The 25,983-nt window shown below is 36.6% G+C and overlaps 1 protein-coding gene and 1 long non-coding RNA gene across 2 annotated transcripts in view; both read left to right on the top strand.

Moving 5' to 3' along the window:
* The window catches only part of LOC121380508, a 1,139-nt gene extending 843 nt beyond the window's left edge, over positions 1–296 (top strand). Inside the window, exon 3 of the long non-coding RNA XR_005958953.1 lies at positions 223–296. This is a non-coding gene — a long non-coding RNA (uncharacterized LOC121380508). The remainder of the gene's footprint in view (positions 1–222) is intronic.
* The window catches only part of LOC121380507 (aldehyde dehydrogenase, dimeric NADP-preferring-like), a 25,462-nt gene extending 6,881 nt beyond the window's left edge, over positions 1–18,581 (top strand). The window contains exons 5-14 of the mRNA XM_041509346.1: positions 586–671; positions 3,387–3,550; positions 8,330–8,456; positions 9,143–9,246; positions 9,640–9,766; positions 11,323–11,393; positions 12,032–12,147; positions 12,746–12,875; positions 14,159–14,294; positions 16,507–18,581. Coding sequence (XP_041365280.1) covers positions 586–671; positions 3,387–3,550; positions 8,330–8,456; positions 9,143–9,246; positions 9,640–9,766; positions 11,323–11,393; positions 12,032–12,147; positions 12,746–12,875; positions 14,159–14,294; positions 16,507–16,548 — 1,103 coding nt within the window. The 3' untranslated portion in view covers positions 16,549–18,581. The remainder of the gene's footprint in view (positions 1–585; positions 672–3,386; positions 3,551–8,329; positions 8,457–9,142; positions 9,247–9,639; positions 9,767–11,322; positions 11,394–12,031; positions 12,148–12,745; positions 12,876–14,158; positions 14,295–16,506) is intronic.
* The last annotated feature ends 7,402 nt before the right edge of the window (positions 18,582–25,983 follow it).

Genomic DNA, 25,983 nt, shown 5'->3' with positions numbered 1-25,983 from the left:
GCTCATCTTAAACAACAAGGTCTAGAGCTACATCATTTTAGAGAGGGGAATGATAGGCAATGATAGCTCATCTTAGACAGCAAGGTCTGGAGCTACATCATTTTAGAGAGGGGAGTGATGGGTAGGCAGTGATAGCACATCTCAAACAGCAAGGTCTGGAGCTACATCATTTTAGAGAGGGGAGTGATGGGTAGGCAGTGATAGCACATCTCAAACAGCAAGGTCTGGAGCTACATCATTTTAGAGAGGGGAGTGATGGGTAGGCAGTGATAGCTCATCTTAAACAGCAAGGTCTGGAGCTACATCATTTTAGAGAGGGGAATGATAGGCAATGATAGCTCATCTTAGACAGCAAGGTCTGGAGCTACGTCATTTTAGAGAGGGGAGTGACCTTTGTGTTACAAAAAACATGATATGGGGAAGGGTTTTTTTTAAATGTCAAATGTATCATTATTTAATTGTTGAATGGCCCCAATTAGCCATACACTAAAAAGTGCTGAGGTTTTGTTAAACAAACATTCCTTTCCTTTTTGTGTATTTGTGCATAATATATATATTTTTTAATTAGTTTTATTTTTGTTCCAGGTAACTGTGCCATTTTGAAACCATCTGAAATCTCCCAAAACTGTGCCCAGTTGATCGAACAGCTCATTCCCAAGTATCTAGATAATGTACGTTCACACTAAGATAATTGTGCAGAAGTCATTTATTGTTTTTACGCAATAAAGGCAAATAATTTCTTATATCAATTAGAATTTGTCAAAAACATGTTTTGTACTGCGATGAATTGAAATAGGTCACATGAACATAAATTTTACACTTGTCATAATACAAGCCATTTGGATTCAAAATTTTACATAGCCCATATTGATTTGAGTTTTCACATAATTTATTTTGTGTTAAATAAATGTATTTCATTATGTATGGCTGGTCACTATCAAACTTAAATATTACGTTAGAAGTACCTCTTTTTTTTCAATGTCCTTTTTGTATTTGACCGGGTGTTTTTTACGTGGACTGTTTTTGACACATTGTGGGTAGAGTGACCAAACAAATGCACCACTGATATGGAAATACTAGTTATTCATAACCATAGATTTTTTGTTTTCATTTTTTTTGGTCCAATTTTTGCATTTCATGCCTTTATTGTACCAAAAACCAGGCATCGAAATAAGTCGAGAATGGTCGTTCAGGTTACTGGGAGGTTACCACAGGTAAGAAAAGTCGAGAACAGTGTTTCGTTCTCAAAAAACTGTAGTTTCATTTCCGAACGTAAACCAGACAATGTATTCCGGACTTCCGCATTTCAATTTCTAGCAAGGAATTGCATTGATGTTCACGTGCACATTCCGCATTTAAGCAGCATCCACTAGATAAATTTACTTCCACATTTCGTTTTCTCGTATGAAATTGCACCGATGTTCATGTGCACTTGTGCAATTGCAAATAATTTCGGCAATCCGCGTTTAAGCAGCGCCCACCAGATAAATTTACTTCCGGATTTCATTTCTCATACCGATGTTCGCGCACACCGATACAATTTCAGAACGTTCATGTATACTAAAATAATCATCTGGCACACATGTAAGGGCATTAAAAGTGATAGTAACAGGAATTCAATTCTAACTATCATATAGTTGTGGTAACCTATAGGTTACCAGGCTATATTTTGTGGTAACCTGTAAATGGGTTACCAGACACAATGCTTATTTCAATGCCTGAAAAACCACACACATAGAAGAGAAAACAGCCCTTAAAACTGGTAACCGGCCTCAGTGGTGCAGTGGTTAAGCCATCGGAGTACATGCTGGTTGGTACAGGGTTCGCAGCCCGGTACCGGCTGCAACCCAGAGTGAGTCTTAAAGGCTCAGTGGGTATGTGTAAGGCCACTACACCATCTTCTCTCTCATTAACCACTAACCAACTAACAACTAACCCACTGTTCTGGACAGACAGCCCAGATAGCTGAGGTGTGTGCCCAGGACAGCATGCTTGAACCTTAATTGGATATAAGCACAAAAATAAGTTGAAATGAAATAAAGCTGGTAGGTACCATAGAGCAAGTTTTAATAGCTGAATGGGAAGGTACTAACTACAAATGATTAACTATTAACCTACTAGACAGACAGCCCAGATAGCTGAGGTGTGTACCTAGGATAGCGTCTTTGAACCTTATAGGCGTGGAAATAAGTTGAAACAGACATGGATGGGGAAGATAGACACATTTGTTAATCCAAAACTGCTGTACTTGATTTGCAAAAATACAGTCAATATTATTTGAGACAAAAGATACACAGCAGTTAAATACAGTCAAACTTCGATCACTCCACCTTCGATCTCTCGATCTGAAGCGACAGTCCCGGCTGAGTTGCTATACAAACTAGTAATAACAACCTTCGAAAACTCAGACTTCGAAAACTCGATAACCTCGATCTCTCAACCTAATTCTGTGGTCCCGCCATAAAGATTTAATAGAGTATGCACCTCTAAAACTCGACGCGTGTGGATTGATCAAAATGTCGCTGCCGATAGTATGTTAAAGACAAATATATTGTCAATCATGTCAAACAAGCAAAACGCGCCCGTCTCAGGTGGTCTTGGCTGTCGAGGATTAGTGTGATAATTACAGAATAATAGATCGCCGACTAAGCAGACAAAATGATCCTATGTTTGGTAGTTGGTGTTCGTCCGTGGTGGAGAGCCTCGTTACGTAATATTTAATTATAGACACAGTCTGATGAACTTCAAAGAGCAGTTGTAATAATTGTTAGCGCTGTTTGTTTTTGCTTTCAAATGCGTGAATTGTGTCAAACTTTAGCTATTGTATTTATGTATCAGTTAATGTTTATCAATTACCAGTCATTTAGTTATGTTAAAAATTGATACATCACAGATCGAGAAATCTGGGGAAGGACCTGGTAATGTGAGGTTTCCTAGATCGGTTTAAAAAAGTTCTGCTTTCTTGTCATCCAAGCAATCTTGCGTAGGGCTCAGAAATGGAGGGTGGGTGGCCAGATTGGAGAAAGAAAGTAGAGGTGCGAAGCGTAAATAATTTTGTGTAAAACAAATGTATTTATAGTGTTATTCGGAATTCAGTGTTTTATTTGTTAGTTACGTTCCGCCATGTTTTGGCATCTGTAAAATACGTCAACGTTACTTTTTGTTTTTTATATATGTATGTAAATACCTTCTTTTTACGTGTTTTTTTGGTCAATAAATACATGTAGCCTATATGCCCAAGCATATATTTCAAATTCATCCAGCTGCAATGCAGTTTCAAATTTGAACTCTTATATATTAATTTCGAAAACTCGAACTCGAAGTATTTCCTTGTCCCCTTCAAGATCGAAGTTTGACTGTATATATGTTTTGTCTTATTTACGTAGGACTGTGTTAAAGTTGTGAATGGTGGCGTCCCAGAAACCACAGCTCTTCTGTCAGAGAGATTTGACTACATCTTCTACACCGGAAACAACGTGGTTGCTAAGATAGTGATGGCGGCTGCCGCCAAATACCTGACTCCTGTAACCTTGGAACTTGGAGGAAAGAGGTAAAGTTGTTTTTTTAAACACACGGATCACACTGGAACAAATTTAGTTTTAGTCAATTTTCAGATATATACATCGGTTAAAGGGAAATTCCTGAGTTGGCAGCATTGTAAGATGTTTCTGACTAATAAAATATTTCTACGATTAAACTTACATATTAAATAAATTTTCTTGTTTAGAATATCAGTGTCTATATATTCAATGTCTTTCTGGTCATCTTAATATTTGTAAGAAGCCCAAACTGGATTTTGTCTTCAAATAATTTGGTATGTACGAACATTTTTTTTTTTAGGAAATAAAATGAAATTTAACATAGTACAAATATTAGAACGATCAGAAACATGTTTAATATATAGACACTAATATTTTATGCAGAAATATATATTTGATATGTAATTACAGTCGTTATAAAGTCTCTGTTAGTCGATAACATCTTAAAAATTGCAGCAAACTCAGGAATGTCCCTTTAATTTAAAGAACATTTTATTAGCAAAACTAAATGTTGTAGCCACTTTTAATCATTAAAAAATTGCAAATGACTACAGGCCTCACACTGGAACAAATTTTAGTTTAGCCAGTTATCAGATTATGTAAAGTATTTCTTTGAAAATTATTAAAATGTGGTTAATTTAAGGAAAATTGTATTAGCCAAAGATTAAAATTAATGTTGCTACTTTCTATAAAAATTAGCAACTTGCTAATTTGGCAATGGACAGGGTGAACTTTGGTAACCTTTCAGTAATATGGTTAGAAAAATTATAAATATAGAAATGAAAAGAGACACACAGGGAAAAAGTTACACAGAGAGTTTGTGAAAGATAGATACTGGGAGATGAGATAGAAATGCAGGAAGGTAGCGTGAGAGAGACAGAAACAAACAGATGGGTGAGACAGACAGACAGACAGGTGAGACAGACGGACAGACAGTTAAAAGAGACAGACAGACAGTTGAAAGAGAAAGTGACAGGGCTCACCCTGGATCAAAAATACCTGTAGCCAAAAAATTAGCCAAATGGGACTTTTATTAGCCATAATGAAAATGGTTTAGCCAAAATTGTTTTGTGCAGAACTGTATAGAGTATTTATATATGAATATGAAAATGCATCTTTTTCAGCTAATTATGTACAAACTGGAATAAATCTGAATAACAAAACTGTATTCCCTGATCAAAATCAAAGACAGCAAATGGGTAGGGGCAGTTAATATATTACTTTGGTTTTTCAGAGTGTGTGTATGTGGGGGGGATATGCAGTGTTGGAAGCCAGTGCCCCCTGCACACATTCACCACAACCCCTATGACATTAATAAAAATCTGAGAGCCAATACTATTCTTTTTTCTTTTTTTAAATAGAGCTTATTATTTCTTTAAAATAGCAATATTTATGTTGCTTTGAACAGCTTGTTGTTGGTTTCAGCTTGTAAAATACGTAGCCTAAGAATGCAGACTTCACGTTATTAAAACTATTCCATTTACGTCAAAAGTTTAGTTTTTTATTAAAAAGATAATGAATTGAAATTTACGGCCTTTTATAGGGTGTATACTACCCAATCAAATCCCATAGACGACAATAGTAACATATGCGGCTAAAACTCCTACCTGCAACGTATCAACCGACATAAACGCCACGGATATAAATACTACCACCCCTTACACTTAAAGTGAATCAGAAAAAAATGGGGGTCAAGCTGCTCGTTTCTGAGATAACGGGTAGCGTCTATGACTACCCTAGTTTCGCACAAAATTCGAGTACTTTTTTTTACAGGTACCCCATACATGTTTCAAGCACAAGGCTACTTGACACATTGGTACTAGATGAAATAAAATTGCACATTTATTTTACCCAGATGAAACTATTATTTTTTACAACCAACACACTCACATTTATAACCAATCACAGGACTTGTGGTGTTCACTTCTCTATCAAAAGTTCGGTGCACCAAGCCGGAAGTTATTTGGTATAGTACTACCTATACTGATAACATACATTTTTCAAAAAGTGTCCAGCTATGTGTCTTTATGACAACCAGGATCTGGTGTATTCTGACATAAACTGACAACCTCACTGAAACTGTTGTTTCTACAGTGCAACCTAATATAATGTACACCTCAAAAAGCATATATATTGCATATAGTTTTGTACAAATGCAATGTCATATTAAACAACAAAATGTTGTAAAATAAAACTCCTGAAGATATTTACTTTCAGTTGGGTGTGTGTACTCGGGTATATATGTAGAGACAACAAAGATAGTCAGAGTACCTCTACCCCTTTAAAGAATTCCATTAAAACACATGCACTTGATTGACCCCTAGACTATGAAGACCTTAACAGGCACATCAAAGAAATATCAGTATTAAAAAAATACACTGTCTGAGGAAGGAAACACAAACATGACTGTACCTGTATGAAGTAATGACTTAATGTCCTGAACATTAGTGTTGAGAGGAAATCCTGTATGCTGGGTGTGGGTGTCTTCAAGTTACCAGGTGTGGGAATTTCAAATCCATCAGCCATGCTGATTTTTATAATGAACCATCAAAACTATTGGCAGCCACCAATATTCCTGACTATATTTTATTTATAGCCTACTGTAGTTGGAGGTTTTAATAGGTGTGATATCTGGAATAATCATGCAGCTTTAACATATTTATTTTTGATTAATTACTGGAAAAAACTATTTTTAAATGACAAAATTACCCGAACATCTATTTTCTTGCATTATTTTCTAATCCGAATGAATACAATATGTACATTAGATGTATTCCTGCAATCTGTAATCCAGCATTTTATTTAGCTAGTAACATTAGGTAACACAGCTTTAACAATAAAATAAATTTATCAACTTAATCCAAGGCAGATAATCAAATTTGAAAAAATTGGTTCTGAATCTAGTATAAACTCAAAATGCTTTTCATGAGAGCTAACTAAGTGATTATTAAGAAACAAAAATTATCTGGAGATCTAAGTATAAGTTTAACAACCTTATTGTTATGTACAAATAAGAACAGAAGGCACAATAGTGACAACAAATTTAATTATGTTTTTGGTAAAGTTTTTCTTCAAATTTACTTTAAATTTTGCATAAAACTACAAATTTGTCTAAAATATAACTTAGCACCCTATAAATATGTTAAAATGACAATAAAAATCAACTTCTTTACAAATTTGAGTTTTCAGAATTTCATACATAAAAAATTAACAATGTTAATGGAAACTAAAGACATTGCTATTAAAATCTTAGTTCAGGTTGCCTATATATAATACCATATTTAAGAGCAGTTGTATATGGCAAGTCAAATACCATGTAAAAAGAAATTATTGAAATCTTTACAGTATGAATTATAGGCCAAAACCAACTTTTCTTCAGTGCTAACTTTGATTCAAACTCCATTCAGAGCCATGTACAGAGATTATTGTCAAGGTCAAGGTCATTGTGAACTTGCATGATCGAGTGATGGCTAATTAATCAACCAGTATAGTTTAATTAAATAAAATGACAAAATCATAATATTTTTTATTATGCACTGAATATGTGCTATAGGGTGTATACTACCCAATCAAATCCCATAGACGACAATAGTAACATATGCGGCTAAAACTCCTACCTGCAACGTATCAACCGACATAAACGCCACGGATATAAATACTACCACACCTTACACTTAAAGTGAATCAGAAAAAAATGGGGGTCAAGCTGCTCGTTTCTGAGATAACGGGTAGCGTCTATGACTACCCTAGTTTCGCACAAAATTCGAGTACTTTTTTTTACAGGTACCCCATACATGTTTCAAGCACAAGGCTACTTGACACATTGGTACTAGATGAAATAAAATTGCACATTTATTTTACCCAGATGAAACTATTATTTTTTACAACCAACACACTCACATTTATAACCAATCACAGGACTTGTGGTGTTCACTTCTCTATCAAAAGTTCGGTGCACCTCGAACTTTGACCCAGCCGGAAGTTATTTGGTATAGTACTACCTAAAAATCCAGCTAGCTTTTAAGATGTTACCTCAAAGTTAATATTTTATCTAACAAATGTCATGATTATTGTAAACTAATTGTATTCAGTGTACGTTTAACCGCAATTTGTATAAATACTGCATGTTCATTTCCAGAGATAGTGATATGCATGAGTGCGAAATTAACAAAGACAATGGAAATAAGTGAATGAAACAGCAATTAAGTATTCATTGATGCGAACAACTATTTGGTTGGGGATTTTCTTTACAAATTTACATCAAGATTTACTTGCGTGTAATTGTATTGTTTAATGTTTGCAACAGTGTCCCTTGACATGTGCAACAGTCTCAGCTGACCATCAAGCGTGACCTATATGCACACTGAGAGCAGCCAACAAACGTTTTCCTAGCATTCAAAGACTTTACAAAGTTAAAATAACAAGCTACAGATCTTTCAGACTTTGCTTTCATACATGTTGCCATTAAAATTAATAACCGTGATTATTAAAATAAGCAAACATTATGATGTATTCTGGATGACACCGCTTCTCATTACCGGTCGCGAGCTCACTATTAATTACACTAATTGAATATTTGGTATTATTATTATATTTCAGGTGTTGGATAGATTATGTAACCGTTTGTTCATATCAGAAGATAGAGAATGACTTAGCCAAAATTTTAGCCACTTGCAAATTTTATTAGCCATTTTTTGTAAAAATTAGCCAGTGGCTAATTTGGCTACCGACAGCGCGAGCCTTGCAGGGAGTTTGACATCCTTTAGCCAATGATTAATTTTGTTTTGCAGTCCAGTGTATGTTGATCGAAATGTGAACATGGAGGTTGTTGCCAGGCGGATATTATGGGGAAAGTGTTCTAACGCTGGACAGACCTGCATCGCTCCCGATTATGTGCTGTGTTCTAAAGACGTTCAGGTTTTTATCCTCTTTTTAGAACATTTTAACAAGAATTATGGGGTTTGTTTTTTTAAATTACAAGTTTAACAAATTAAAGCCTCCAAATTTTTGTGAGGCATTTACATGATTGGTGGTGTAAGGGACCTCTGGGAATATTACTTGTATTTATTTGTATGTGTATAACAAGTATTTAACGGTACAGAGCTTGGCTGGGTGCGGTAGCTTGTAGGATTGATTCCTCTTTGTGGATCCAATGAGATCCCCATCCCAGCCAGTACCCCATGACTGATATGCCAAAGGCCATGATATGTGGTATCCTCCTGTTTGAACTGGTAGAGGAGGTGAGGGTATTGGTTTAGCAGATGTGGGGTTTTTTTATGGTGTTGTGGTATGTATATCAGTTATGAAGCATCAGTTGGAATGAGTTAATTGACGGGGATTGACTCTTATACACATAGCACTTACCAATACCACATAGATGACCAATTAAACTTGTACTCATGTCTCCATCAGTTGGAATGAGTTAATTGACGAGGATTGACTCTTATACACATAGCACTTACCAATACCACATAGATGACCAATTAAACTTGTACTCATGTCTCCATCAATAGCTTAACTCCATGTTGTATCATTCTCAGTTTGATTCCACATTGTAATGGATTTAGCATCAGATCCCATCACTCTCATGTTTTCTGTTGCAGGATCAGCTTATAGAACAACTGAAGAAAATTATTCCAGAATTTTACTCTGAAAATCCAGTTGAATCGGGTCACTATGGACGCATTGTTAATGAGAGACATTTTCAGTAAGTTGACCATGTTCTAATAGCTAACATTGTATTTCTAGCTGTTGTAAGATTGTTTTGTATGTTTGGTGTTCACAAATATTGAATTTTTGAAGACAAACACTAACTTTATTAAACATGAAAGTAAAAACATTTATTTATTTTATTGTTTTTCATTTGTTTTAACTTGGAATATGTGAAGAAGTTCATGCAGAGTTATTAAAATAAATAAACTGTTTCTTGTGTTTTCATTGTTTCTCCCTTCAGACATAAAAATTAGTTGATGCAGAGTTATTGAAATAATTATTCCTTTTCTAAGGACTAGCTTATAGTAATTGGGAAAAATGCCCATTGGTTAGAGGTCAGGTTAAATATTTGTAAATAGAGAAAAAATTTCATTTGTTTTACCTTCAGGCGTGTGAAGAAGTTGATGCAAAGTGGCACGGTTGCTATCGGCGGCGACGTGAAGGATGATGAACGGTTCATTTCTCCGACTGTCCTGCGAGATGTGAAGGTCACAGACCCAGCCATGCAGGATGAGGTAACACAGGATTAGTGGGCATGCAGGATGAGGTAACACAGGATTAGTGGGCATGCAGGATGAGGTAACACAGGATTAGTGGCCATGCAGGATGAGGTAACACAGGATTAGTGGCCATGCAGGATGAGGTAACAGGATTAGTGGCCATGCAGGATGAGGTAACACAGGATTAGTGGCCATGCAGGATGAGGTAACACAGGATTAGTGGCCATGCAGGATGAGGTTTCACAGGATTAGTGGCCATGCAGGATGAGGTAACACAGGATTAGTGGCCATGCAGGATGAGGTAACACAGGATTAGTGGGCATGCAGGATGAGGTAACACAGGATTAGTGGGCATGCAGGATGAGGTAACACAGGATTAGTGGCCATGCAGGATGAGGTAACACAGGATTAGTGGCCATGCAGGATGAGGTAACAGGATTAGTGGCCATGCAGGATGAGGTAACACAGGATTAGTGGCCATGCAGGATGAGGTAACACAGGATTAGTGGCCATGCAGGATGAGGTAACACAGGATTAGTGGCCATGCAGGATGAGGTAACACAGGATTAGTGGCTATGCAGGATGAGGTAACAGGATTAGTGGCCATGCAGGATGAGGTAACACAGGATTAGTGGCCATGCAGGATGAGGTAACAGGATTAGTGGCCATGCAGGATGAGGTAACACATGATTAGTGGCCATGCAGGATGAGGTAACACAGGATTAGTGGCCATGCAGGATGAGGTAACAGGATTAGTGGCCATGCAGGATGAGGTTTCACAGGATTAGTGGCCATGCAGGATGAGGTAACAGGATTAGTGGCCATGCAGGATGAGGTAACACAGGATTAGTGGTCATGCAGGATGAGGTAACACAGGATTAGTGGCCATGCAGGATGAGGTAACAGGATTAGTGGCCATGCAGGATGAGGTAACACAGGATTAGTGGCTATGCAGGATGAGGTAACAGGATTAGTGGCCATGCAGGATGAGGTAACACAGGATTAGTGGCCATGCAGGATGAGGTAATACAGTTCTTAACCATATGTCTGACGCCATATAACCGTAAATAAAACATTTCCTTCTTCTTCATTCAACTTAATTTTCTCGTTCCAGCCAACTAGTGCACCACAACTGGTCAAAAGATGTGGTATGCACTTTCCTGTCTGTGGGAAAGTGCATATAATAGAACTCTTGCTGCTAAAGGGAAAAAAGTAGTACCCATAGTTAGTAAAGTTTAAAAGTTTTAGGTAATTAATTGTGCGGGTTTTTGTTGGGGGAAGATAGAACACACACACTCTCTCCTTTTCTTTATTTTCTTTCTTTTGATTTTTTCATCATTAGCAATTTATTTATATTAGTTAACTTTGAGTTACATAAATTGTCATCTTGGCTGGATGCAAAACATCTTTGTGTAAAATGTAGGCAGACGTCTTAATATAGTCTGATCCCAATACTGCATATTTGATGGTAACTTAATATTGTTTAAACCATATGTTAGATATGAAATAGCAATACTTTAAAGGGTGACGTTTGTTTCTTCTTTTTTCTGTGATTTTCTGTGATGTTGCAGATATTTGGACCTGTGTTGCCAATAATAACAGTGGGCGATGATAACGAAGCTATTGATGTTATCAACAGTCGGTAAGCTACAGTACAAGCACACCAAATTTTCAAGAGTGATATTTAAAATCATAAGCTTTAATCATCACTGGTCCAAAAATAAAAATACAGTCTAATTTCAATATCTGAAAAGCAAGTAACTACTGAACACTTTCCAAATTGGTCAGACTAAACCCACAGCTAAAAGCTGATGGGAAATAGCTGGTGTGTGGCACAGATAAGAGCTACAAGAGACAAGCACCTGTTGCAGTTGGAGAGACATCGACTGGGATGTGGAGGTGGACAGTGAAAGAAGTTGAAGATAGGCAGAGTTGCCAGATTGGGTAGAAAGGAGATGGACGTCAAAGGAGAAAAAATTAAACTGGACAGCGGGATTTTTAAAATAAATAAATAAAATAAAATATCTTAAAAGCAAAGATTGAAAAGTAAAATTTGCTTCCTATTCCACAAAATATATTTCAAACCTTGATTGTACCATCTTACTGGCTGCTTTTCTTAACTGACGTGACAGAATGCAGCTCGGTGGTAGAGTTGTCGCCTAAGCAGTACTAGGCCATTGGATTAGTCAAGTGTTTAGGTATCATTAAACAATCCTTTCCTTTTTTCCATTAATTGAAGAAAACAAGAGTCCTTTTAATGTTTTTCATGTTTCTTTTCAGAGAGAAGCCACTAGCTCTGTATATATTTTCAAACAACAAGAGGGTGGTGCATAATTTCCTGAACCGCACCAGCAGTGGTGGAGTTTGTGTCAACGATACCCTGATGCACATTTCCAGTACGTTTTAGCTCATGTTGGGCACACAGGCAGATCAATTAAATGTAGCTCTTTATTTTGCTGTTTAAGAACTAAATTCTAATACTGAGAAGATGTCGGGGAAATAACAGTTATATAGTGTTGTACTTCTATCTTAGCTAGTAAATTAGTTGTAACTGACAAGAAATTTGAGACTGCTGATTTACATGGCATTTTGGATTACATATACATACATGCATGCACAAACACATTGTACATACAACCACACTTGCACACACACACACACACACATTCACTCACACACGCACACAGACACACATACACAACACAGACACACACACTCGCTCATCATCCCCATACACACACATGCAGAAACACACCCTACACACACATCAGACATATACACACACCACACAACCCCTATACACACACCAAACAAGCCACATACAAAACACACACACACACATACCACACAACACATACACACACTAATTGAATAAGTAAGGATCATTAGTGATTTATTGATACATTAATCCACAGTCTGTTTTATTTGACAAGTGTGTGACAAGCATGGTATACCACACCACAATACACTTGCTCTTTATGTTTGTTGTTGCAGTACCAACTCTGCCATTTGGTGGAGTCGGCCATAGCGGTGTGGGGTCGTACCACGGCAAGTTCTCCTTCGAGACTTTCTCTCACAGGAGAAGCGTCATGGAGCGTGGCCTCACTCTCGATTCTGTCAATGCGTAAGTCTTACTCACACCTCTCAGTCCTTCATATGTTCGAAAATATCAGGCCTGTGAGTAATTAGTCTCCTCATAAGCTGCATAGGAAAAATCTTTGAGTAATGTTTGTACATATTGATGTAAAGAAGGTTTGAAACGCACATGTTGAACAATCACTGAATCAGTGTAATAACACTGGTTTCCAAACAGCTTCTTTTTAAACAACGAGCCGGAGGTGCACTGTTACCATGGACAATTAACACAAAACACTTGTAAGATGATATTAAAGTGCGCTTGGGCATGCAAGCATGATTGCACACCTCAGATGTGAAGGATGGAAAAGTCAGACCCACTGAAGGTTTAGGAAGCCTGGAGACCTGCGAATGCACAAGCATGCACACAGACACACACCACTGGTTTCCGCTCCCAGCCTGTGTTCCACTCATTGCCTGTGTTCCACTCCCAGCCTGTGTTCCACTCAGCGCCTGTTGTTTGACACTGGGTCAAGTTTTCATGCGATTCAGGTTTTCTTCATTCCAGTATTGAGTAACTTCACAGACCTCGCAATGAAAAACAACATTGTGGCGAGTGATTAGACTATGGGGAACCATTTTAGATATACTGATGGAAAGAAATAAGGGAACACATCAAATTGTAGACCAAATTCAGTTCACAACTAGCATAGTAATGTCTGTATTTCATACCAAGTTGTAATGTGGGATTGAATGTTTGTAGTGTTGAATGTGCTGCCTATATGTTCCGAGTCAACTTCAGACAATGTGAATTGATTTTTGATGCAGTCATTATTTCTTGTTGCTATCTGTGTGATCCTTTATTTCTTTCCATCAGTATATTACCATACTGATACCATATGAAAACACTTGTTACTTAATAAGCACACATATCTTGCATGCAGATGCATATGGGACCATCAAACCTCACATGTAGGAACAACTTGGGATGGCAGTGTAACTGTGACTTATTTTTCATGGTCTACTGCACATAACAGTAAATCCTTGTCCGGCTAATTTCTTGGCGGTTCTATATTGTTAACATTACATACATAAACTGTTTCTCTGCCAATATAAATGTGTCACCAGAGTACCCATACTAAACAAAATTTCCCTTTCTAATAAAGAACAATAACTTCATTAATCAGACAGCACCTTCTACAATGGATACAGTGTCATCAGTAGTTGGTCTAAAACAAACTGTTCATCCATCCCATTGCAAACATGTCACATACTTAGAAATGAATCATACCCATAACATGTTCATTAATATCTTTAATATTTATTCCTCAGAATCCGATACCCGCCTTACACTGAGAAGAAACTTCAGATGGTTTCCTGGTTGAGTAGTCAGAAAGTGAAGAAAACGGGATTCTTTTCCTTCTTCCCATTCGTTATCATCGGTACAGTGGTTGCATTCTTGTTTAAGGTGCGTGTTCAGTGTTCGTTACACTCCTTTATTAATGCAGGTGTGTGACTGGAGAGTGAGGGTGGGGCAGGTAAGTTGGACTCTAGTTACAGGATTTGAGTAATATCCATAGTGTTCTCTAGCTGAACATTGAAGAAGTAGATATCTGGGTGTGTATATATATATATTTATTACCCCAGCAGGCACTCATAACGGGGAAAATAAAAATCACTGAGAAATTATCATGCATTAGTTTAACGTTAAACTACTATTGAATGATTTGATGCCAACAAACCAATCACCTTGTCATTACTAAATATGACGTCATCACAATTTGGCAAAGCACACAATGACATCACGTAGTTTAAAGCATTTGCGTTTACTTCTTTCTGGTTTCAGTGTTAAACTTGTAATAAAATGGTAATATAATTCAATTCGTTATAGATTTTTTTTTTTTTTTTTTTCAGAATATATAGAACATTGGGGTTTGAAAATGATCTGTGAACCGTGAATAAAATACAAAGTTAAAGCAATACTCAGACAGTAAAGTAGTTTACATCGTTTCTATATACATGGACGTGTAGCCGAGGTAGGCTATATCGAAAATAAAGGCTTTAGAAAAAATAAATATCTGGGGTAATAAATAGAATAACAAACTTGCTACCAGTCATTATCAAATTTATGTCCTGAGTGAAATAATTTTCACTTGTCACTCGCTAAAGCTCATGACAAGTGAAAATTATTTCACTCTGGACATAAATTTAATAATAACTGGTAACTCGTTTATTATCCTATATATATGTGTGCCTGAAGTTCTTACAGGCTTGTTAAATGACCAGAGACAGTTAAAGACAATAAACCTTTCAATTCATAAGAACATAGATTCTAATTGTATTGTTTAAATTTTTGAAGAAGTGTATTCAACATTGGTATATAAATTCCATGCCCATTTTACACAATAATGAAAACTGGTTATATTCTTTGTAGATGAAGTATAGACGCAGATAGGTTTCATTAAAAAAAACAAAGCTTGCAAGAAACAATTGACAGGCAGGTGAGGATGCCACATGCATTTCTGGAATTCTGCGTGAACCAAAGATTAGGATAAAGCCTGTTGATGACGGGGGTTTTTTCTTTTTCCGTTCAAATCCTTTTATAAAGACCATTTTCGTGTACTGGGAGAAAGTGCATATCGGATATTTTTTCTCATTTGCAAGGCAGTATTATGCAATCTTCTATTAATAAGCCTATGTGATGTCATGTTCAGTGTGTTGGTCTTATTACATCACAAGTCTATAATTGAAATAAAAATTCAGTTTTAAAAAATGGTTTCAAATATTCCTGTTGATTGTCTCCCCTTTATCTTGTCATTTGTTTTTTTTGTCTTATCTTTACAAAGTAAAAGTGAAATAAGAGGTACTTTTACACTTTGGACTACAAATATACACTGTATATGCTTGCATTCTAAGAACTGGGTTTTTTTTAAATTTTACACTCATTTACTATAAGATTAATAGCAATATGAATGTTTTTGTTTTAGTAACACTGCAGATTCATGTATGTCCAGTTTTAGTGCTATATTTGATACACAACTAACCATTAACACCTGTCCTGAACAGATGCCCAGTCGGTGGTCAGGACAGCATGTTTGCACACGAAGTGGATATGAGCACAAAAATATATACTGAACTACTCCATTAAAAATGCACTACTCGATTTTCAGTTATGTGTGAGGTTGTTATAAGACACACAATAACCCTGACTGTGGTATTAAATTTTGGGGTTATTTATTGTCAACCAGAATATATCCTGTTATACAAAATCAAGATAAATCTTTTATTAGTTTTCTCATATCTTTTGTTATAACTATATATCTGAATGGTGTGTTTTCATTGGTGTTCAGTGTAAATTGTATGAAAAGAAATCCCATCTACAGTTATATTCACTTATAATTCTGCTTGTTTCTCTATTTATTGACTTTCTCATTCCAACCGGTGCACCACAACTGGTATATCAAAGGTCGTGATATGTGCTATCATGTCTGTGGGATGGTGCATATAAAAGATCCCTTGCTACTAATGGACAAATGTAGTGGGTGTCTTCTCCAAGACTATTTGTTAAAATTATATTTAAAAAATTGACATTCAATTGCCAATGGTTAAAAATCAATGTGCTCTAGTGGTGTCTTTAAACAAAAGAAAATTTAATTAATTTATTTACTTCTCACTTTCAGGCTCTGGGTATCCATGGCAAGGAAGTGTCTCATACAGACTAAAGAGAAAGAAATCCAGCACATTACAGTAACAGAATCTAACAAGTTGTACAGTGTTACGGAAAAGGCAGTGGTTACATTCCTCTAATGATCTTGGTAGCGGGATAACTTCCATGACATTCTTCAAAATGAATTATCTATAATCAAAGAAATGCATTTATTGCCCAGTATATGCTGCAAGACATGATTTATATTATAAAACTGGAGGAATTTATAATGAAATGTTATATTTATAACACTGAAATCATGATCAAGCCTAAAATAATGGTTCAGGGTTGGGGATAATGCAGTAAGCAAATAATTCAAGGTACAGTAATATAGGGTCTTTTCAGGTTAAACAAAATGGCCGCCTCCTAGGTGGATTCCTAAAAGAATATGATTGAAACATACCAAATGAACCAAACAAAAACCCCAACAACGTTGTAATTACATTCTATATTGGTCGGTAGGGTGCATTCTAACGAGCAAAGGCAAGTGTGATACGTTTTTAAACCCCAACAACATTGTAATTACATTCTATATTGGTCGGTAGGGTGCATTCTAATGAGCAAAGGCAAGTGTGATACGTTTTTAAACCCCAACAACATTGTAATTACATTCTATATTGGTCGGTAGGGTGCATTCTAACGAGCAAAGGCAAGTGTGATACGTTTTTAAACCCCAACAACATTGTAATTACATTCTATATTGGTCGGTAGGGTGCATTCTAACGAGCAAAGGCAAGTGTGATATGTTTTTAAACCCCAACAACATTGTAATTACATTCTATATTGGTCGGTAGGGTGCATTCTAACGAGCAAAGGCAAGTGTGATACGTTTTTAAACAAGTTGTAGGATAAATGGTATCTAACGGACACGAATGTTGCATTTTATTTCTTACATATTTTGAAAAAACAGTTAAAATAAATTTAAATACCTTTTCCAACAAAAATCTTTTTATGGCCCTTGCGCTTATAATAACTTGTGTGTCAGTTTAATGTTATCGTGTGTGTCATGGAGTGATCTATTCAACTGTTTGGGGTTTTTTCATTGGATGGTATGGCATTGGTAACCTGGTCATCATCTAGGGGCAGCCAGTTAAAATGTTAACGCACATATATGTGTTAATAAGTATGTGTTGTCAAAAATAACAAATGATATTCTCACCAACAGGTGTGTAAGAACATGAATTTAAATTTAAACATTGTGCCCTCCTACGAGGAGAATATTTGGAGTTCACTAGATTAGCATAAGCTATACTATCTAATTTCTTTGCAAAAATGATGCATTTAAAATATGTATTATACATTTATATTAACACTGTTTGAAATGCATCTTTCATTAAGTGGAAAGTATTAGTGGACCATTTTGTATTTATGTTTTACATATACAATGAAACCTGTCTAAATTGGACCCTGAACAAACCAAAATCTTATGAAAATCGGCCAAATTTCATGGTCTGAAATGTTTTAAATTGTAAAACGCAACCCTCTGAACATCGGATCCTGTCTAAATCGGATAAATATCAGGTCCCTGTAGTGATCCGATTCAAACAGGTTTCACTCTACTTTTTAATGTTTATTATTGTATTGGTTGTAGATAAATATCAGGTCCCTGTAGTGATCCGATTCAAACAGGTTCCCGTAGTGATCCGATTCAAACAGGTCCCCGTAGTGATCCGATTCAAACAGGTTTCACTCTACTTGTTAATGTTTATTATTGCATTGGTTGTAGATAAATATCAGGTCCCCATAGTGATCCGATTCAAACAGGTTTCACTCTACTTTTTTTTGTTTATTATTGTATTGGTTGTAGATAAATTTGATTTGTTCAAACATGTTGGGTTGTTTGTACATACACAGCTTTAATAGAAACATTACATAACAACCATTTGTCTTTAAAAGAATTTCGATCTTGTGCCATCCACCGATAAATGCATATTTATTCTGCAACCACTGTTTCTATTGACAGAATATGATGATAGATAAAGCAAAGTTATATATGTATAGTAACAGGATATGACTTTTGACATCACACAAATACCTACATTACAAAATCGCTCAATTGACCTCTAGGTCATCGTACAATGTGGCTGAAATAACAGAAATAATAGCTTTTCCCCTTAATTGTTATGGTCTGCATAATAACTAGTTAATGACAGATATCGGCTTTATTCTGTTCAGGCCGAATGAGATTTTCCACTTGGCAAGCGTCATAGTTTTGCCATTCTTACCTATTCTCTATATATTATCTTTGTATAAAGGCCATTGTGCTTCAGTGGTGTAGTGGTTAAGCCAGATTTAAAGCTGGTAGGTACTATGTTCACGTCCCAGTCTAGGTTCCCACCTAGAGCGACTTTTAATCAAATGAGGCACTGTGGAAGTGTAAGGCCAATACACCGACTTCTCTCTCAGTAACTACTAACCATCAACCCCTGTCGTGGATAGCTGATGCATGAAATGTGTGTCTCCAGGACAGCGTGATTGAACGTTTATTGGATATTAAAGTTGTTTAGCTCAGTTGGTAGAATGCTCGCTTGAGCTGCGTTGATCAGAGGATTGAACTCCCTCAGTAAACTCATTCTCTGATTGGGTGTTTTCACCATCCTATCATGTCTATCAAAGGATGTGGTATGTGCTGTCCTGTTTGTAGGAAAGTTCATATAAAAAATCCCTTGCTAGCAGGTTTCCTCTGAAGTGTCCAAATTACTAAATGTTTGACATTCAGAAGCCAATGATTAATAAATCAGTGTGCTCTTAAAAGTTTGTTTTTCTAAAATCACATAATAGATGGTTTGACTGCATTTTACCATTCCAACATTTCAGTTTCACTTTTTCAAAAATTATAATATTATAAATAGTTTAAATGTTTTTTGTGGATTTTTTTCATTATGCAAGAGAAATGTGAATCTTTTTGTATTTTAATATTGTATTTAGTTGTTTTAGTTATTTTGTCTGACAAGTATTATTTCTTGGATATGTTATAGAATATCTGTAGATTTATACTGGTGTTAAGGAAGTGCTAAATATACACACATTAGTTTATTGAAATCATACCTTTTGGTACACAACAGTACTGTTTATTAGTTTTTTATGTTTTTTATTGGTGTTTTGGTTTTTTATAATTGTTTCTTTAATAGTTTTTCTTTTTAATTGTATTGATGAGTACTGATAATTTGGCGATTTTGGTGAGTTTAGGAAAAATCAAAAGAAATATGAATAATTATAGACTGAATTTAGCATAGGTGATCATTGCACATTTATGTTAGATGTGTGTAAGTGATGTTTTCCATGTACAGTTTTTGGCATGGTGCAAGAGCAGAACATGGAAAAAGGACACATTAAAAAATAGATTCTGTGGTTATTAATGGCCGTGTTTCCATGTGAGTGTCTTTTGTTTTGTTAATTGCACCCACGCAGTGTCAAAACCCACACACATGTAAAACAAGTCTTCAAGTGCAGACAGAATTTTACGTGTGCACATTACTAAACTCGAGTGTTTATCATAACTTGCAGTGGTGGTGGTGGAAACATGGGGCCAATGGCCTCTCCCTCCCCATTTTCCTTGTTAGTGTGCTCAGAAGGATGGAAATGCTATATTTTAACAAATGAAATTCAAAATTGTCCTGGGTGAGCTACCCCCTGCCCCCAAATTTCATCCCCCAAACCATCGCACTGACAATGCCCCAACTCCACCACCATTTTTAGATACGCTCTGCGGGCCCTAAATTGTGAAATATACCCTACTGTTGTGGGAAGTTACATGTGATACCTTTTCATAAATTCAGTCCAATCACAATTCACAGTATAGTAATGCGTAGTGACATATAACATATGTATATTATGTGTACTTGTTTATTTATACTTGTATTTATTGTACACATTAATTGTAAGGTAATGATTCAGGGACCCAGCCCTAACATTACCAAATTTATTATCTGGGGCTATAAAGGTTGGAGGTGGGTTTTTTTTTGTTTTTTTTGTGTTTTTCAAAATGATTTTTGGCGTGTGATTTACAGTTAAAAAACCACCCCAAAACATCTTGTTTTGTGAGTACCTATACATCTAATTCAATGTAATATTAATGATGTTTGATGGAATAAACATGATTATAAATATTTCCTGTAACCAATATCAGCATTTAAATACTGTATTATTGATTGTTACAAAACATCACACTGTGTTAATGTACTGTTAGTCGTGTATGTTGGCTAGGATATATAGTGAAACCCTACCAAACTGGACACACATGGGACCAAGGGAAAACTCCACTTTTAATGGGTATCTGGTTTAGAGAGGTTATTTTCTATACTAATATTTAAAAAGAGACTGAAAAACAACCTGTTTTATGGGAACTCTGGTTTACGGAGAGTAATATTTTGAAGAGTTTCACTATACTAGTGTATAATTTGTTTATGCATGTTTATTAGTAACCCTAGTATCGGTCCAGCTGAAGGGAACTATAGATTTCATCTCCATCCTTCTATCTGTTTGTTTGTCTGTTTGTCTGTCAGTCTGTCCCACATACAGTTTTCCAGATGTTTCTTTTTAATAATGCCATGAAATAATGAGCTGAAATTTTGTGTATAACTTTATCATGTACTGTTACAGATCAAGTTTGACTTTTATGGCGATTTATCCATTTTTGACAGAGTTATGGCCCTTGAACTTACAAGATAAGAACATTTGTGTTCCAGACTTCTTCTTTTTTTTCGCAATGCCTGAAGATATTGATCTGAAATTTTGTGTATAGCTTTATCATGTTCTGTTACAGATAAACTTGGACTTTCATGGACCCTGAATTTAGGAGATATAAAAATTGCTGGGCCCAGTAGGGGACATGTTTTGCTTTAGCACTACTCTCAGGATGCTTGTTGTTTCCAGAAATCATTAATATGACTGTATGCTGGTTTTCGGTCTCACCTTTCAAAGTAGACAGGTATTACATTTTCGATGGCGGAGGCAACGGTAGCGACTTTTAACTTTTACGTTAAAGTTTATCACTAAAGTTTCATGTTTAGATCAGTTTCTCACAAAATATAAGTCCCAGGGCCCCGTTCCACGAACAATGTCCTGGTAGGTGAGACAATTAATTCCGTGGAATTCTGAAATTATCCCATCCTTTAATGCTAGACAAAGAACTCATTCCATGGGAGGGACAGGGGAAATTTATATATATCAGGGGTGAGGAAAAGCCCTTTTTTTAAACGTGTGTTTGCCTGTTCCACTTCTGTCATTCTTATCGGTCTGAAGTGACTGGTCTGTTTCTATAATTGGGACAAATTTCTGTTTATTGGTGCAGTGTTTCTGCACATATTTATCAACTGATTTTGATTCTCAAAAGACTTAAACCTGGCCCCAAGTTTTACTAAAATTGGTGGGTTATTTCATTTTATATATAGATGCATAGTGTCTGCCTCTACCACTTTTTCCCTTGTCCATGGTGTTATTTTGTGGGTGCTGGGTAATAATATTATTTATATTATATATCCAGCACCCACAAATTAAATCCATGGACAAGGGAAAAAGTGGTAGAGGCAGACACTATGCATATAAAATAATTAATTTGTATCCCCGTTTCACCCCTTCCCATCCCAATTTTGTCAATTGTGGAACAGCCCCAACAGAACAATTGAAGGATGGATCTGCAGTGGCGGATCCAGAAACTCCAGTTAGGTGGGGCCCCAATGACATGAGGCAGAATGCCAGGGGAACTTTGGGGGAGGTTTGGAGAGGGATCGTAAAAAAAGTTAACATTAATATATAATAAAATTATAACTCACAAAATTTAGGGGTGGGGTGGGGCTCTGATCTAGTCAAAACTTTCAGTATTGTAGAAAATAAGCTGAAATATTACTGTGGACCCAGAACTTTAACCATTTCTTTCTATCAAGAAGTCTGCAGAGAATTGTTTTGTGAGTTTTTTGTTTTCAGTCCTGCATTAAAATGAAATAAAGTTGATTGCTAAAATAACCTTTTTTGTTGTTGATTTAAATAACAATTGATAGACTCATGGAAACGATATATTTGAAATGATGAGAGATTGAAGGAGAACAATATTTTACATGGCAATTTTCAGCTGCTTTAAAGGTTATTTTGGATTATATATATAACTAGGGTAAGAAAACATTGTGGTCCTGAAATGGTGTGGGCCACAGCCTCCCTCCCTTCAGTTCCTACCGTCTCATTTGAAGGATATGTTTAGGCCTAGGTGAAAATGCCCAATTATGATAATTCTGAAATACTGATATCACGTGATGGCTGTTCAATACAGAATTTATCTAGTGATGAAAGAATGAAATATATCTGAAAACAAAAATGAAATGCTGCATTTCGTAGTCATAAAATACTGGGATGTTCACAACTCCATACAAGTAAGAAAATGTTTTTGCACGGCAGAATATTTTCATATACTTGCCATTTGTGACACTCAATAGCCGATGTGTATTTTTGTGCTGGGGTGTCGTTAAACATTCATTCACTGCACGGCAGTTGTGTGGTTAATGTGCAAGAGAGGAGTTAAATTAGTCTGCATTACAAAAATAAATAATTAACACAAAAGTGACCCCAAAAAATAAAATTTCCATTTTATATACTTCATCCCATCTCTCGTGTAACATTTTGTACGCAAAAAACACTCTACACCCCAACCACTAAAACATTACATAGCGCTCACGTCGAAGGCCCCGCCCTCTTACACTATCACAATTACATAAGTGTAATGGGTTTCTGTTTGTAGTTTGATTCTAGATATAAAATCTGTTAAAGAAAACAATGATTGGCTGCCATTTACTTTATGTATAAATATGAGACATTGTTTTCAATATGTTACTGCGTAACACCTTCCATCCCCATAAAGTTTCGTAAGGCATCCTATGATACGAACTACATAAAAAAGGCTATACATGTCCGTATTTACATCTTCACCGACGCTAGTTTCCGATGGACTTGGGCCTACCTCATCTGCATTCTGAAATTAATTTTGGTCCGACTACTAGGACCCCCTGGTGTCTTGTGCCTTCCATGCTTGTTGGTTCTAAGAATTCATCTCTCTCTCTCTCTTCCCCGCCCCCCCCCCCCCCCCCCCAAAAAAAAAAAAAAAAAAAAGACAGTGCACCCCTGCTCACCTTTTTCATGATTGCCTGAAGCCAATTACAGGCCCGTAGCCAATGGTGGCTTTTTTTTTTCAATATGCCCCCGGACCTCCCCCTCCTCCTCCAAGCCTCACCATAAGCCTAAATGACTCCCTTCTCAAAAACCTGGCTACGGGCCTGCGGCTATGTTTTGGGATCAGGCCTGGGCCCGTGTTTATAAAACAGAGTTCAGACGCAATCTCAAATGACGTCACATGTATGTAATTTGTATGGCGTTGCCATGACGTTACTGTTTCAGACTCTAATAGAGTCTCGAGTCTAGACACTAAACGTTTTATAATCACCAGGCCAGGTGCTTATAAAAGTTTTAGAGTCTAGACTCGAGACTCTTAACGTCATGGCAACGCCATACAAACTGCATGCGTGTGACGCCATTTGAGATTGAATCTGGACTCTAAAAGTTTTATAAACAAGGACCCTGTCCCGTTTTACTAACCGACCTACGGTAAGCGCTAAGAACATGTAAAAGTGCAGAAGCTTCCTTGTGTACTTTAGGTGATCTTACCGCTAAGAACGCTTCATAAAACGTGACCCTGGAGGCAATTAAATAAAAACATCGTAAGTAAATGTTTACGACTAGCAGTTATATCTTAACTAGTATACGTTTACATGTTTTTCACGTATATTTCACGCCAAAAAGTATATCATTACGGAAGATAAACCACTGTAAGAACGAAAAAAAAAATTGTGTACTTCCAACTGTGTTACGACTAAACTACCGTTAGTACTCAGTAAAAAAAAAAAAACCCGTTAAACGCCACCCAATGTTTGCAACGTTATTCAAATTTGGACAGACATATTAGTAAAACGATGAAAACTTTATACAAAACAACAACAACAATTGAATAAAGGTGTTTATTAGGAGTCAACAATAGAAAACAAGTTGCGGTTGCCACGTGGGTATTCAAAAACCATGTCTGTGTGCAGAGAAAAGAAGGCTGAAAAACTTTGACCGTCAGCGCAAAACAAGGTGGAATAAAATAAAAATAAAAAACCAGTGTTCCAGAAAAGTACCTAGCACTATCAGGATATCCTAGAACCACCAATCACCGTGTGCATTGATCACCACTTGTACCCTACGCCTCATGCTACGAATTAACCTCTGAATTGTCTGTTATGGGACCAACGCCCATTCCTGATGTAAAGCAGCTTCAAGTTCTGCTACAGTGTGAATTGTGTGGATTCCTTTCACGAATGTTACGAACAGGAATGTCCTACAAGTGTTCAATGGGGTTGAGATCCGGATTGCAAGCTGGCCATAGTAGAGTCTATATGGCCTCCTGTTGAAGAAACTCCACTACAGCCCTTTCTCTGTGAGGTCGAGCGTTGTCATCCATGTACACAGGTCGACTTCTTAGGAGATGGTTGTCGAAATGCGGCACTACGATGGGATGAAGGATGTCGGTGCGATATTTCTCCCCGTTTTATCGTTCCTTGCACGGTCACCTGATCCAATTTGCATCCATATGATACACATCTCCATACCATTACTGATCCCCCACCACTTTGAAGGGTAGCTTGAACGTGTTTAGGAGTAAATCTACTCTTATCCTGTCTCCAAACCCAAACTCTATCGTCAGTAACCCGCGATAGCATCCTACACTCACTGGATCAATGGATCCTTCTCAAAGAAGCCACGTTCCAGCCCACTCGATTCCTGCACCACACCAAACGTTCTCCGATATGTCTATCAGTCAACTGGGGACATTTAACAAGTCTACAAGCACGATATTTCGCAGCCTTGAGACGATTTCTAACCGTCTGGACGGAGAGTCGTCTATTGGTATTCCATTGGTTCCTAAGTTCAGGTGCACTGGTGAAGGGGGTACATCTTACAAGTTTTAGCAGATTTAGATCTTCACGGACAAATGTTGTTTTAGGTCTTCCGGACCTTGGACGGTCCTTAATAGCATTAGTTAGGTCTTGTTTTTGTACCAATCTAGTGATAACGCTATTATGATATCCTAGCTGTCTTGCAATAGCCCTGCATGACATCCCGCCATTTTTAATTCCAATTATTCTCCATCTCTCACCAGTAGACGGTCTACGCCTTGCCATTTCACAGTTTCAATTGAAAATGTAAATTTTAGATAGTGAAAAAACGACAAACAAAAGTTGATTTGTGAACTTGGACCACGTTATTTTCGTGTACCCTAGGGAACGTTAACAGGCTGCACACGAAAGTAGCATTGCTTGTAACACAAGTTAAATTTATTTTTAATTTTTCCTTTAAGCCAAAACATTATTCACATATGATTTAGGTGGCGCTTAACTTCTTGTACTAAGTATAGTAATACGAATTATGG

Source organism: Gigantopelta aegis, chromosome 9 (genome assembly GCF_016097555.1).
Source record: "Gigantopelta aegis isolate Gae_Host chromosome 9, Gae_host_genome, whole genome shotgun sequence".
Lineage (NCBI taxonomy): Eukaryota > Metazoa > Mollusca > Gastropoda > Neomphalida > Peltospiridae > Gigantopelta > Gigantopelta aegis.
The sequence above is the reverse complement of the archived record's forward strand: the minus strand, read 5'-3'. Positions and strand labels throughout refer to the sequence as shown.